This window comes from Catharus ustulatus, chromosome 1 (genome assembly GCF_009819885.2).
Source record: "Catharus ustulatus isolate bCatUst1 chromosome 1, bCatUst1.pri.v2, whole genome shotgun sequence".
Classification (NCBI taxonomy): Eukaryota; Metazoa; Chordata; class Aves; order Passeriformes; family Turdidae; genus Catharus; species Catharus ustulatus.
In genome coordinates, this window is record NC_046221.1 from 116,069,078 (window position 1) to 116,082,499 (window position 13,422).

General features: G+C 36.0%; 1 protein-coding gene across 1 annotated transcript in view; it reads right to left on the reverse strand.

Annotated features, from left to right (window-relative positions):
- Nucleotides 1-13,422, reverse strand: part of B4GALT6 (beta-1,4-galactosyltransferase 6) — a 31,026-nt gene that overhangs the window by 3,813 nt on the left and 13,791 nt on the right. The window contains exons 2-8 of the mRNA XM_033051601.2: nt 11,985-12,101; nt 11,494-11,607; nt 7,204-7,328; nt 6,575-6,691; nt 5,580-5,767; nt 2,451-2,573; nt 1,010-1,111 (exon numbers count right to left, since the gene is read on the reverse strand). Coding sequence (XP_032907492.1) covers nt 1,010-1,111; nt 2,451-2,573; nt 5,580-5,767; nt 6,575-6,691; nt 7,204-7,328; nt 11,494-11,607; nt 11,985-12,101 — 886 coding nt within the window. The remainder of the gene's footprint in view (nt 1-1,009; nt 1,112-2,450; nt 2,574-5,579; nt 5,768-6,574; nt 6,692-7,203; nt 7,329-11,493; nt 11,608-11,984; nt 12,102-13,422) is intronic.

A 13,422-nucleotide genomic window follows, 5' to 3' on the forward strand; every position in this document is an offset into this window, starting at 1 on the left:
AGGCATTCAATGCGTAAACTTTTTATGGTCCCAGACTAAATATATTTTTAAAGATTATTCAATTTCTTCATGTTCTTTTGCTATAAAATTCAACTTAGGAGTTCAGGGAAGATTTAGGAGTCTTCACCATTCTTCATTACACATTTAAATGTCTGAAATGATTTTCATTTCACTCTTGAGACTCCTGCATTTGCAAGCATCTAAATTTGAGGTGATTAAAGTTCCCCTCCCCCAGATTACCCATATATACATCTTTGTTTCTATAACAGATTTACTCATCTCTACTGCACATGTCTGTAATTTTATTGATAATTTTGAATTATGAATAAAAGAGAAAAAATATGTTCCCAGAAAAAGGCATCCATTGATGACAGAATTGAGCAGTATTTCTAGTTACCTGAAAACACATATCATAAACTCTTTATTTCGTATTTCACCTTCTAAATTTTTTGTGTGGCTCATCTGCTGCATTCTGGTTTCTATTCCATTCCAGGGCAGCCAGAACCTACTGGCCAGTTTAAGTGTTCTGTATCTTTGTAGCAAAATAAAGGAACCCCAAAAGAAAATGCTTAAATCAATGTTTGCAGGAAATAAGACCTGTATCTCAGAAAATAATTAAATATGAGGGAAGAAACCAATCCTTGAGGAGTTTTAAATTCAGTTTTCATGCAGGAGTCCTTTGCCCTAGCTGTACTGCTTCCGTTTGCAAAATACCCAAAATAGCCAGCTAATGGAGCCCTGCCAGCACTAATGCCCAAAATATTATGGAACAATTACATTATGGATCAAAGGTTATGATGATAATATCTTCTGACATGCAAATTTAGTCTCTCTCATGGTTAAATAAAAATATCTGAGCAGCAAACATAAAATTTAAGAAAATATAAATTTTATCACCACAGAGGAAATAACACTGATAAGAACTGGCAGCTTATTCCTATGTGTGGTTGCAAGAAAAAAGTTTTACATTTTTAGCTGAATTATTTCAATATTTCTCTGTTTTTCTTACCGTCCTAAAAACTGGACTTCACCTCTGTGATGATGAGGAATGGATTTGTACTTCCCTAAATCACCTTCTGGTCTTGTTACATTGTAGCCAGCATAGTGAACCCTGCAGTACAACACAAAAGTTTGTAAAAATATTAAAGGGAAAGTGAAAAATACACATCAAATATTTTAAAGCTAAGTCTTTAAGTTCACTGACACTCTCTTCCTAAAAAAACCTGCAAGACTCCAAACCCAACAACTCAAAAAGCTAGTGAAACAAAGTGCAAAGTACAGTAATTTCACTACTATAAAGCATGCCAGATTATAAGGCGCACCTCCGGGAGTTGGCAAATTTCGCAACTTTGTACATTATATAAGGCGCACCGGACTATAAGGCGCACTATTTTTTTGCAGCGAGGAGCTGCGCCACACGCAACAAAGTAACAAATTACTGGCAGGTGCTCAATTTGCAAACATTTTTCACAGATCAGTGTAGCCTTTAAACGCAGCCCCAAGTGCCCTCCCCGTGCCGCGGGCCCCGGCACTCCCACCCACCCCCAGCGCCGGTTGGCACGGCTCGCAGCTCCGGGCTCCCACTGCACAGCTGCGCCGCATCCTGGCTTCCCCCACCGGGCGGCTGCACCACATCCTGGTTTCCCCTGCCCGATGGCCACGGCTCCCACGGTTCCCGGCTCCCCCTGCACGGCCGCAGTTCCTGCGGGTCCCGGCTCAGCTTGCAGCTCACATTTCTGGGTTGGCAAATTTCTGAACATTGTCCACATATAAGGCGCTTCCGGATTATAAGGCGCACTTCTGGGTTCGGACCAAGATTTTAGTCAAAATGGTGCACCTTATAGTTGTGAAATTACTGTAATAATAATACTAATTTCACATTTAATATTTCCTGTTTGTTCCAGCACAAAAGCTTGAAAATAGCAAGAAAAAAACCCTCATCCTTTAAAAGATCTCTCTTTATCTATCAACTCATACAGACACTTTCAACAGCTCAGAACAGTTTAGACTCATTCACTGTGAGCAGTTGGTAATGCCATGAGCCAGGTTGTCCATTGTCCAGTCTGGAACTATCAACATATTCACAAATTAACCTCTCTCAAACACGGCCCCTAAGATATGAAACTCATGCCTACACTATATGTCTGTGGAATAGTATTTCACAATGCTAGCAGTAAGAGTGATGCTGTTTTGCTTAGTACGGTTACCTGTTGTTATGTCTGTTCTTGTAAGACCCAGCTCTCAAAAACTTGCTAGTTGTCCCCAGGCCAATAAAAAAGAACATCATACTTATCCCTTCAAATGGTATGTTCTTATATTTCTGAAGAAAACTATGTAGAATTTGTCCATTTGAAACAAATAACAAAAAGGTAAAAAGTGATAGAACAAAAACCAGCTACTTGGTCTCAAAGGGTGGATGGTACAGAAAGACCTAAGCAGTCTAAGCTCACCTGTTCCAAAGATCATCATCTTCTCCACCCCATCCCCAAAAGGCATTTGGAAAACCATTGATCTTCTTGAATTGTTCCACTGTCAGGCCACTTACACCACCGAAAAACTCATTGTATGGAAGGCTGGAAACAAAAGACAAATTCTCTATTGTTAGCTGAACTTTGATAGGTAGCCTACTCTTTGAACAATACCTTTCCAAAAAAGCAAGAGCCTCAAACTAAGGACATGGTCAGAAGCTGGACATATTCATTAAGGGAAACTGGTTCACTGATTGCCAGCATTAAGTAGCATATACCAATTTGTACAAAAGGTTTGCAATAGTGTCTGATTTGCATAAAAGGCGTTCTTAAAACTCCAATTAGTATCACACATATGAAACAAAAGTCTACCAGGTATTTCAGATGGCTATTTTAGATCCATAGCTGAAGTGTTAAGTGAAGCCCTCAAACTACTTACATTGACAGTATTCAACAGAAAAAAGTCTTTAATCAACTGAAAATTTGGAAGTCAGTAATGCATCAATTAAATAATTTTAATTCATTACTATATCCTATAGAACTGTTAAAATTTGAGAGGAACAGTTTAACATGACATATTAAACACTGAATGGCATGCTGATTCAAAAAAACCACCACATTTTCCAGGTTTTAAAAGATAACCTTTTGAATCTAAAGGATCTACAGGCTTTCCTGTCAGTAAACAAAAGTATTTACTAACATATAAAATTAAACAATAAGCAGTTGGGCAATGTGAGCACCCTGCCCATATAACATATTATGCCACAGCATAAAAGTGTGATTTCAAACTCTCTGGCAATCTAAAAAAATTTAAAAATTTATATATTTACTTCCATCAATATTAACTTGTAGCCTTAACCCAGAAGCTGCTATAGTAAAGTAGCTTTGTTTCAGAAGCAGCACACAATTTCATAAAACAAAAGTCTCTCAGGAGACACTTCCAAATCTGGAACCTTCAAGGAGTTAAGACCATCGACAAAAAGTTTTACCATTGCTTAGGACACAATTGCCACACTAGATAACTCTAGAATACAAGGGGAAAGAAAATAGAAATACACAATCATACATTTTCTGATCTCTGTGGAAACACAGGATTCAACCGAATCTTAATAGCATGTGGGAAAGGTTGCAACTATATTTGCCTTTCAACATTTAACTGAAAGAGCAGGTGTTCTAACCCCCTTCCTCTTCTCAAAAATCACACATACCTATCTCAAAAATAACCAACAAAAAACCATTTCCAACTCAAAACCAGACACCAATCAAAACCAAAACCAACTAGAATATGACAATTAATGGAACTTCTTGAGGTATAGTTATTTTTGTATTTTATAAATCTGGTTTTGTTTTTACAAAATTTATCCATTTTGTAAATACTTACCTATTTAGAAATTATGTAAATGCATAAAGTATTTTATAAGTACACACAAAGATTTTTTTATAAGTACACACAAAGATAGGTGAAATCTCTTACATAGTCATAGGTGTCAATTTATTTATTTTTAAATACACATGAAATCTTTAAACATTTAACTGCTGATTGGCTGACAACCTGAAGTTCAGACACAGAGTCATGGTTTCAAGGCATTGCTTTTAATCTGTTAGTTGACCAGGTTGTCAAGTTGATTCATTTCACGAATAAAGTTCAGGATAGCAAATACATATATGTAGCAAGTAATAAGCTACAGTTTTATGTGAAGTGATTCCAAGAATGCCATGAGAGAGCAGAGGGTTAACAAGCAAATGACATATCATTAATGTAAACTGACAGAAGAGAAAGAGGTAAGAAGACTGCAGGTCCCGCTACACTGACCAAATGTCAGTAGAGACTGAGAGACAATATACAAAATGGTCCAGCAGTAAGAAAATCATCAATTTAAAAAGCAGTACGAAACAGAAATAGAAGTATGTTTATGAGAAAATAAAGACACTTTTTCCTGTGATATTCTGCTGCAGATTATCTGCTTTTTTTGTTTAACAACCAGCATAAGGGTTTATGTAGCTAGAAAACATTTCTACTAAGTTAAGTAAGATTTCCTCCCCTGACATATAAAGCCTTTTTTTTCCAAGATCTCAACACTGAAAATCATAAATAATATCTTCTAATTAGTAACAAATCAAATGTAGACACTAAATTTAAATCTTTCTTTTAGTAACTAAATATTACAGTAATTTCACTATTACAAGCTGCACTGACTATAAGCCGCATCTCTGGGTGTCGGCAACATTTCGTTCTTTGTCCATAAATAAGCCACACCTGAATATAAGCCTCTCTGTCGTTCGCAGCGAGGACCCGCGTGCAACAAAGTTGCCAAATAGTAACAGAATTGCGGCATGGCGGGGTTTACTGGCTCGGTTCGGGTCGTACTGGCTCGGCACGCTCGGGGCTGCTGACGGGGCCAGGTGGCCTAGCTGGGCAGGGCCGCTCAGGGCTGGTCGCCACTGCCACTGGGCTCGCTTGCCCCGGCTCAGCGTTGCTCCGCATTGGTAGGCGGGGACGGAGCGCGTCGGCACCCACAGCGGCGGCAGCAGGAGGGGAAGGAGCCCCCCGGCTCCCACGGCAGCAGGTGGTGGCGGAGCCTACCTGCTCCTGCAGCGGCAGACGGGGCAGGAGCCCCCCGCTTCCCCCCAGGGCCAGGGGGATGGCAGCATGGAGCCCCCGCTGCGCTGCTGGCACGGAGCCCCCTGTCTCTGCCCCGGGCTGCGGGGATGGCAGCACAGAGCCCCCCTCCTCCCTCCCGCTCCGCTAGTACGGAGCCCGCCTCTACCCACCCTGCAACAGAGTAACCAATTTGTAACAATCGCAAAATGCCGGGTTTTACTGGCAGGTGCTCGGCTCGGCACCCTGGCTGGCACTTCCGGGTTTGGAAATTTCATAAAATTTTTCACATATTAGCCGCTTCTGAGTGTAAGCCACATTTCCGGGATGGGAGCAAAATTTTAGTCAAAATGGTGCGGCTTATAATTGTGAAATTACTGTAATTTCTGTAAATAGCATAGTAGGTGGCAGCTTTGTTGTTTTCATCTACTGTATATACTGTCACAAAATTCATACCCTTTTAAATATTTCTGGGTATTTAAGAAACAACATGAATAAAACTATTTACTTACATGTACATGTACTTGTCCAGCTTTGCTGCAAAATGGCGTGGCATTTCTCCACATCCATAGTAATTTCTGTCATTTTCAGGTAAGTGATCCACATCATGGAATATTATGCAGTCCCAGACAGCATCCTTCATAGCCTCTTTGAAGCCAACATTAAAGAGCATTGCACGATTAAAAGGTTGTGTACCTGTCTTCACATAGAAAACAAAGGAGACATTGTAAAAATCAAGAGACAAAAATTTCAATACTATGAGAAAAACTTACTCTAACACAAACACACAAAAACCTAAATTGACAATGATGCCTCTTTTGACCAGCAGTTCATGCTGGGTTGGTTGCACCCCAGGATGGAGTTTGCCCTGCAGGCTGCCAGGGCATACACTGCTGACTCCTGTGAGCCACAAGTGAGCCTGTCTTCTGCAGCCAAGTAGCACCCCTAGATCCCTTTGGGCAGGGCTGCTCTCCAGCCACTCCTCTCCCAGTTCACACTTGTGCCTGGCATTGCTCCATCCTAGGTGCAGAGTCCAACATTTTGACTTTTTAAATTCCATCCCATTAATCACTGCCCAGTGCTCCAATTTATCTAGAACCCTCTGCAAGGCATCCCATCCTTTAAAAGTCAACCACAACCTCCCAGCTGGACATCATCAGAAACTTGCTGATGGTGCATTCAGCTCCTGCATCCACTGTAAGACCCTGGAACTGAGCCCTGAGGAACACTGCTGCTGACCTAATTTTATGCCTTGAGAACTTACAATTACAATAGCTTCTAAGAGGTCATTTTATTACCTACAAAACATCAGCCTATATCTGAAGAAAAGTATCATGTATCTGGCCACTGCTTAAGCTGAGGAATGGAAGTAGGGCTTTCCTTTTTCATTTAAAGGAGTAGAAGAGTAGAATAACAATTTTTAAACTCTGGATTCATCCAGTCTTGGTAAGAATATCAAATCCCTTTGAGTAAGGAATCTTGAAAGTCACTTTTCAGTTGCTGTTACCTGCTCAACAACATAGAAGGCAAATTCCAGACGCTGTTTCTGCAACATAGGTATCAGATGGCGGAAAAAAATTGGAAGATGCTCATGACGATTCCGAAAAGGAATAAGGATAGCCACCTTCAGGGAAAAAAAAAAGAAACAACAACAAAAAAAAGCTATTATATCATTATTTTTAAATTTAAATTTTTCAATACATATACAATTTCCTGTGCCTTTTCAACTTATATATTTAAATTGGCTCAGTGTTTTACATGTTGGTTCCCCCTAGGAAAGTGTGGTGGAAACTTGGTCAAATAACTAAGAAAAAAATTTTGAGTAAAATATAAATAAGATTATGTTCACTTGCTTCTAGTTATACTTCAAGCAACAGACACATAGAACAGATTTGCATCCATATGATGAAATGTTTAGTAACTACAGCTAATGAACCTTTAAATGTTCTTAATGAACCATTTCAGATTTTTCTCCAAGTTGAAGTCTCTTCTTGAGCACAGATGGCATACTACAAATACTATACATATATTTTGGTGCTACAAATATAGCACCAAAAGAGTGAGTGCTTGCAATGTTAAATTATTCTTATATACCAACAAGAAAAAATAAACCAAAACAGAAAATCAGCATCTAACCTTCCACCGTGGCTTACAGTCATTTGGTTTCCAGTGTCCTCCTGGTTTAATGTCTAAATCTTTTGAAAAGAGTTGTTGAATTTCATCAAAACTAATTTCACTCATATTGACATCAATAAGGCCTCCTAAAGAGAGGAAAAAAAACCCTTATATGTTAATTTCAATTAAGACAAATGACCTAACACTTCGAGGCATATCATGGACAAATGGCATACGAAACCTGTAGTTACACCACCTACAGAAAAAAAGAAACAACTTATACTATCCTCCCAATCTTTAATTCTTACAGAATGAATTTTTAGTGTTTCCAAAAACAAACATTCCTTCCATAAAACCCATAAACCAAATACTCATTTCAGAGGACATAGAACTAGCAGAGTAATTTGAATTCTACATCTCTTACAGAAAATTTGGGTTGCCTTTCACTTCAAGTACCATTGTTAACAGTTCTACATTGCACTACTGAACCTTTACTCAAACAAATTCTGTGTGCCTTCCTGCTTCACTTCCACATTGAAGAAAATGCATCATCACTACACTCAACAGACTTCCTCAAATTAAATTTTAGATTATATGCACATTTCATGTAGAGTCTTCACCCACTAATTCACCACTATTTGCTGCAAATCAATTCATAGCAATGGGCTGGATTTGAGAATTATCATTGGTAGAACTAATGATCCCAATGGGAAAAGTATTTGCAAAAGGCTTAAGAGTGAAATTTGGTAAGTTATTGAGTAAAGACCACAAAATTATTTGAAAAAAAATCAGGTTAGTACCTACTATGAGAAAATAAACATTGGTTGACAGCTGAAAGTTGTGAGTCATTAGCTTATGCATGTGTAAAAAGTTCAAAACTGGAAAGAATGATTCATAGTAGATACCTTCAAAAGCAATAGAAAGAATCAAGGAAATCTGGGGAGAAGACTAATGTCTAACTAAGACTAAGACTAACACTGATTAACAAGAAGCTCATGTTTTTCTGCAGCAGCTACTACACTCTGAATCATCAAATAAAAATCTTGCAAGAACTTTCTCACAAACACCATAAAATATTCTTATTCTTGTCTAGAAAGTTAAGTTTTTTCGGTAAGGGTTGGTTTAAAGTCGGTCAAAAAATCACTCCCATTTTCTCCCATGTGTCCATAAGATCTTATTTGTACCAAATGGATTGTGTCACTGAATTGACTAGTTATGTAAATATTTTCAAAATATTTAATTTTTTTGGAACACAGGAATAACTATTGTTTTCAGGAGAAGGTAGAAGATACTGCTGTAGTATCTTCTACTGATAGCAGAGCTATTTTAGTTTGGGATATGATTAAATACAGTACTACTTGCAAATGAAGATGGTAACTATTTTTTAATGTAAAATTATAAGTGAAAATTATCAATAACAGTACACTATGGAGTTATTTCAAGAGAAGATTTAAAGAAATCCATATTTATTTAAATATTTTAGGAAAAAAGGAAACCTGGCAGTTGCCAAAAAACTTGTATAGATGGACACTAGAAGAAGCTAGTCCTACAGAGATTTAAAGAAAAATTTAAAAATAATTAAGAATAAAAATAATTATTTCAAAATAATCTTAGATTATCATAATGACTGTGACTGAAACTCTTCAATAAAAGAAATCTTATTAAATATAAAATCAAGGTCAATCAACAAAGGACCAGTATATATACATGTACAAAATAAATTTTTAAAAGTAAAAAATTGAATTTAAAAAAATCAATTTCAACTACCAAGAGACAGAAAAGCAGCAAGAGCCTTTCAGTTCAAATACAAAAGTTAAAAGGAAAATAAAGCTAAATAAAGGTCAATTACTACCCCAGAAATGGAAGGAAATAACACATGATGAGATTTAGATACCTCTTCTGAGAAAAGTTGAGATGTGATCAGATGATTACAGAGTTTAAATTAGAAAAAAACATCAGTTGGTAGAACAGTATTTAGATAAAGCCTTTAGATAAAGGTGCTTCTAACTCCATGAGACATGATGAAATGCCATCCAGAGTGTTTAAAAAGTAGTTATAGTAAAGCCTTAAGTATTGGTACTATCAAAAGTACACAAGAGATGAGTGAATAGAAATCAGCATTTTTCCCTGTCACTGGTCGGGGGTAGGAAAAGGCATCCCTATAAATAACTGTGCTTATTATTCATTAGTTCCAGCAGTGTCTAGCAGGCTGCAATAAAACATATTTATACAACCTGCAAAATAAGAAAGGTGAGAAAGCAAAAAACATCTTGAAGAAAATCTAAAAAAAAAAAAAAAATTCAACAAATGAGATAGATACAGAAATCAATTACATAAAATTAATTCAAAATAATAAAGGATGGTTTGTTACTGAAGGAAAAAATGAAGCATGCACAACAAAGCAAGCAATACCTGGCTATGCTGCAGAAAGACAGTTTTACAGTTTATAATGGATTGAACATTAATATTTATACAAAAAGAGAATCTCATCCTGGAATGCATTAACTGCTGCTATGAGAAAAAAAGAGAAGTTTTTCAAAACTAATTTGTTTTGTAACCAGGATGTAAGCCAGTTATGATGCTTTGCAAAGAAATCAAATTAAAGATAGTCTATGGCGTAAAAAATCCAAGAATGACAAGAGCTTTAGAAACTATGCAGTCTAGAAAGGTTGGAAATATCAGTTAATCTACAAAGGAAAAGACAGACAGACAGATTCTTGTACTGCTTCTATCTCAAAGAAGAGGTATTTTCCTTACAAATTACAACAGCGCTGCTCAACCAGTGGGTTATACTGAGTCACACAAAAAAGGCAACAGCTGTTCCCATTTTAAGAGCATATGTACTTGGGGCCAAATATGATTTTATCATACCCCTTTCATGATATAAATATAGCAAGCTGATGCAAAGAAGAAAAGTTGACTTCTATAAGAACCTTAGATTAATTAAGCATGTCAGAGTATACAGGATTCAACACTTTCTTCCCTGGCTCTCTCACCCTTCCTACAACATTTCATTACATTAAAAGATTTTCAGAGATGCTTTATTTAGATTATAATTAGAAAGAGAGATGATGATTGAAATAGGATACATGGAAACCAAAAAGGGAAACATATATCCCTTTGTTGAAAAGCAATCAATCCAGTGAATTATTTTCTATTGAAATTATTCTTTCTTTATTAAATTTAACAGGATAGAAGAAGTACAGAGTAATTACTAATAAGAAAAACAACAAAACAACTCAAAAAGATGGCAAAAGGAGAGCAGCAACAAGGAGATCTATAGAGAAATTACTGGTAGAATTACTTAGTCTTGAGCTAATCTGACAGAATTCCAGCCGCCAGATCCCTTGAAAGTGCCATTAAAAATAAAAAGGTATATGCATTTTTCAGTCAGCAAAACCATTACATAGTGTTTCTCTGATTATGCAGATTTGTCATTTGCTGAACTTTCCTATGTTTCCAAAAACAGCTAAAATATTTAATATTTAAATAATTCAGCTTTATTTGTTTAGATGTTCAAAATTATATAAAAAATGTGATTTTGAAAGTCAAACCCTATGTCTGGAACAAAAGAGGTTGAAATAAGGATATTATCACACCATAGGGCTAATTGCTACCTGGCTTAAGACAGTTTTCTATATGATTTAGTTTCATAAGCGACAGCAACTGCAAACAACATTTGGTTGCATGTCTGTATATTTAAAACACAAAACAAAGCTTAGAATGTGACATTATTGAAAAGAAACACAGGTAACATGTACTGTTTCTGTTTCCTTCAATAGATAAACTCAGTTGAGATTCAAAAAAAGTTATAAAGGAGTCAAGATTATTCTGATAACATCAACCCCTTTTCTTTGAAGAAAAATTGATCCAAATTCAGTTCAGTTGCCAGCAACATTTTTTGCTATGATACACATCTGAACTGCTATATTAGATACTTAATTAATTTATCATGTTCATGACAGCCATAGATTAAATCAGGTGTCCAAAAGACAAGAGGTTAGAGTTCTGGAATACATCACAAATAACTTCAGAAACTATGTGAAATTTTCTCTCTTTCAAATCAGTAGTTCAATTACTTGACTTCAAATTAGTAAAGCTGATTAGTAAAGAGACCAAAACTTCAGTAAGACATTAATTACAGGCAAACTTCTGCTAAGCATCATTGTGCATTATTAGATGTATTTTATTCATTACTTTCTGTAATATATTTAGACTCCTTACAATTATATTTTATATTAAAATAACTGTCTTTTGTTTAAAATACAATTTAATTTACTAGATAAACATTAAGGTCAGTTTAAAACTTACTCATGTAAGGCAGCTTCTCTGGACAAGGCTGATAAGGAGAGTAAGTGAAGTTCTCTGGAAGATACATTGTTGTTTGAGCAACACAGTCACTAGAATTGTTTCCTTCAGGATAATCTTTAAAAGAAGAATTGATTTTTGTTAAAAATTATGTTTTAAATGGCAACATGTCATCATGAAGGTGAGAGCATTAATTTTTAGTTAACAAATTCCTAGCAGCATGATTTAAAAAGCATTTTATTGCACTAGAGGAATAATAATTAAACACAAGTATCTTTGTTACAGATAATACAAATATTTCCTACTAAAGTGAACTGATAAATAGTAACTATTTGACCTTGACTCCAATTTCAGAGAAGTAGGATTTGGATCTAAGTTTTCATAATTGAGCTATGTCATTCATGATTTCGGGGTTTTTTGTTGGGTTTTTTGTGGGTTGTTTTTTTTTCCCCCAAAAAAAGGCCTTTTAAAAATTAAATAAGAAATATTCTTACCTGTGCCATTCAGCGTAGCATTTTTGTTAGTGTACAATCTTATCATGTGTCCTATTGTTTTTACATTTTCTCTCAACATTATACCACGAGCTTGCACCATAAAGAGATATGTGGTTGCTGATAAAACAAAAAGCAATTTTGAATTTGTATTAGAACAATGTATTTTCAAATTATTCAACATACATCTACAATGTGTTCAACATTTTTTACTATGTTGAATCCATGGTCAGTGAACAATAATTCTTTGAGTTAAAGATCCACACACTGAAACCTAACAGACAACAATAGAAAAGAATAAAGCAGATCCATAATCATGGCTCTATTCAAACCCAGAACCTACAGACTGTCAATAGGCATTTTATGTGACACTTTAATTTCTCTCTAACTTACAAAAGGTGACAAGAAAAGAGAGTGACAAGAAAATTTAATTTACCAATAAAAACATTTTGATATGTAGATACATGTCTCATATATAGATCTACAAAAACATTACTGAAATATAGGGAAAAAAGTCTAGATAATCTTTTAGTCTCATGTAATGGTCCCTTTTTTTACTCACTAGTTAACACAACTTCCAGTCAAAATGTACTGTTATTCATTCACTCCAAACAGCTGTTTTGTTATACAACTGTTACAAATCTCTGCCAATCTCAAAGTATTAATGTTTTAAAATCATACATGAAATATTTATAATAGGCATCAAGGGTAAGTATATCAACACTCTGAGTAATTAATTGACTCACTAACAACAACAGCATGAAATATCTCTCTGTCTCAGTCTTGCAACCAAAACCCCAAATATGATCTCAAGACATATCTTTGTATTCAACAGAAGCTGATAAGGGAGAAATGAAGCTGCATTTATATCTGAGTGAGCAAATGTCTACCCAGGACTCAGAGAGGTAAAAAAATATTGCAAAGGGAAGGGCAAATTTCCTTTGCAGAAGGTAGCAAAGAGGGTCAAAGGGATCATCTGTCACTTCACCTACATTAAGCACCCAGTTGTCTGGGGTATATTTGCCTCCTTGTAACTAGCAACCACCCTAACAACAAAAAAATGCTCTGCATCTTTGAGGGGAAGAACTAAACATACCAGGGATGAAAAATAGAAAAAGAGATTAAAGAAAAGTTAGAAAATTATCTCAAGAACTCCGTCGGATGAGCCAGCACCAGTGGCCTGACATAAGTAACTTCAGATCAACCAATAACTTCTCATAGCCCAACGCAGAGAGTCTAGAGCTACAGAGGACAGTGTGTAAGGGACTGGGGGCATTTCCATAGGAAAACACCATCATTCATTCCACCACATTAGCAAACAAGACTACCAACACCTACAGAGATAAAAACACCAGCATAATCTTTCAAGGGATAGTATTTCAAAGCTCTACAATAATGTCTTTATTTTTAAATGACTGAATGGGAGGGTTGTTCTGGCTTT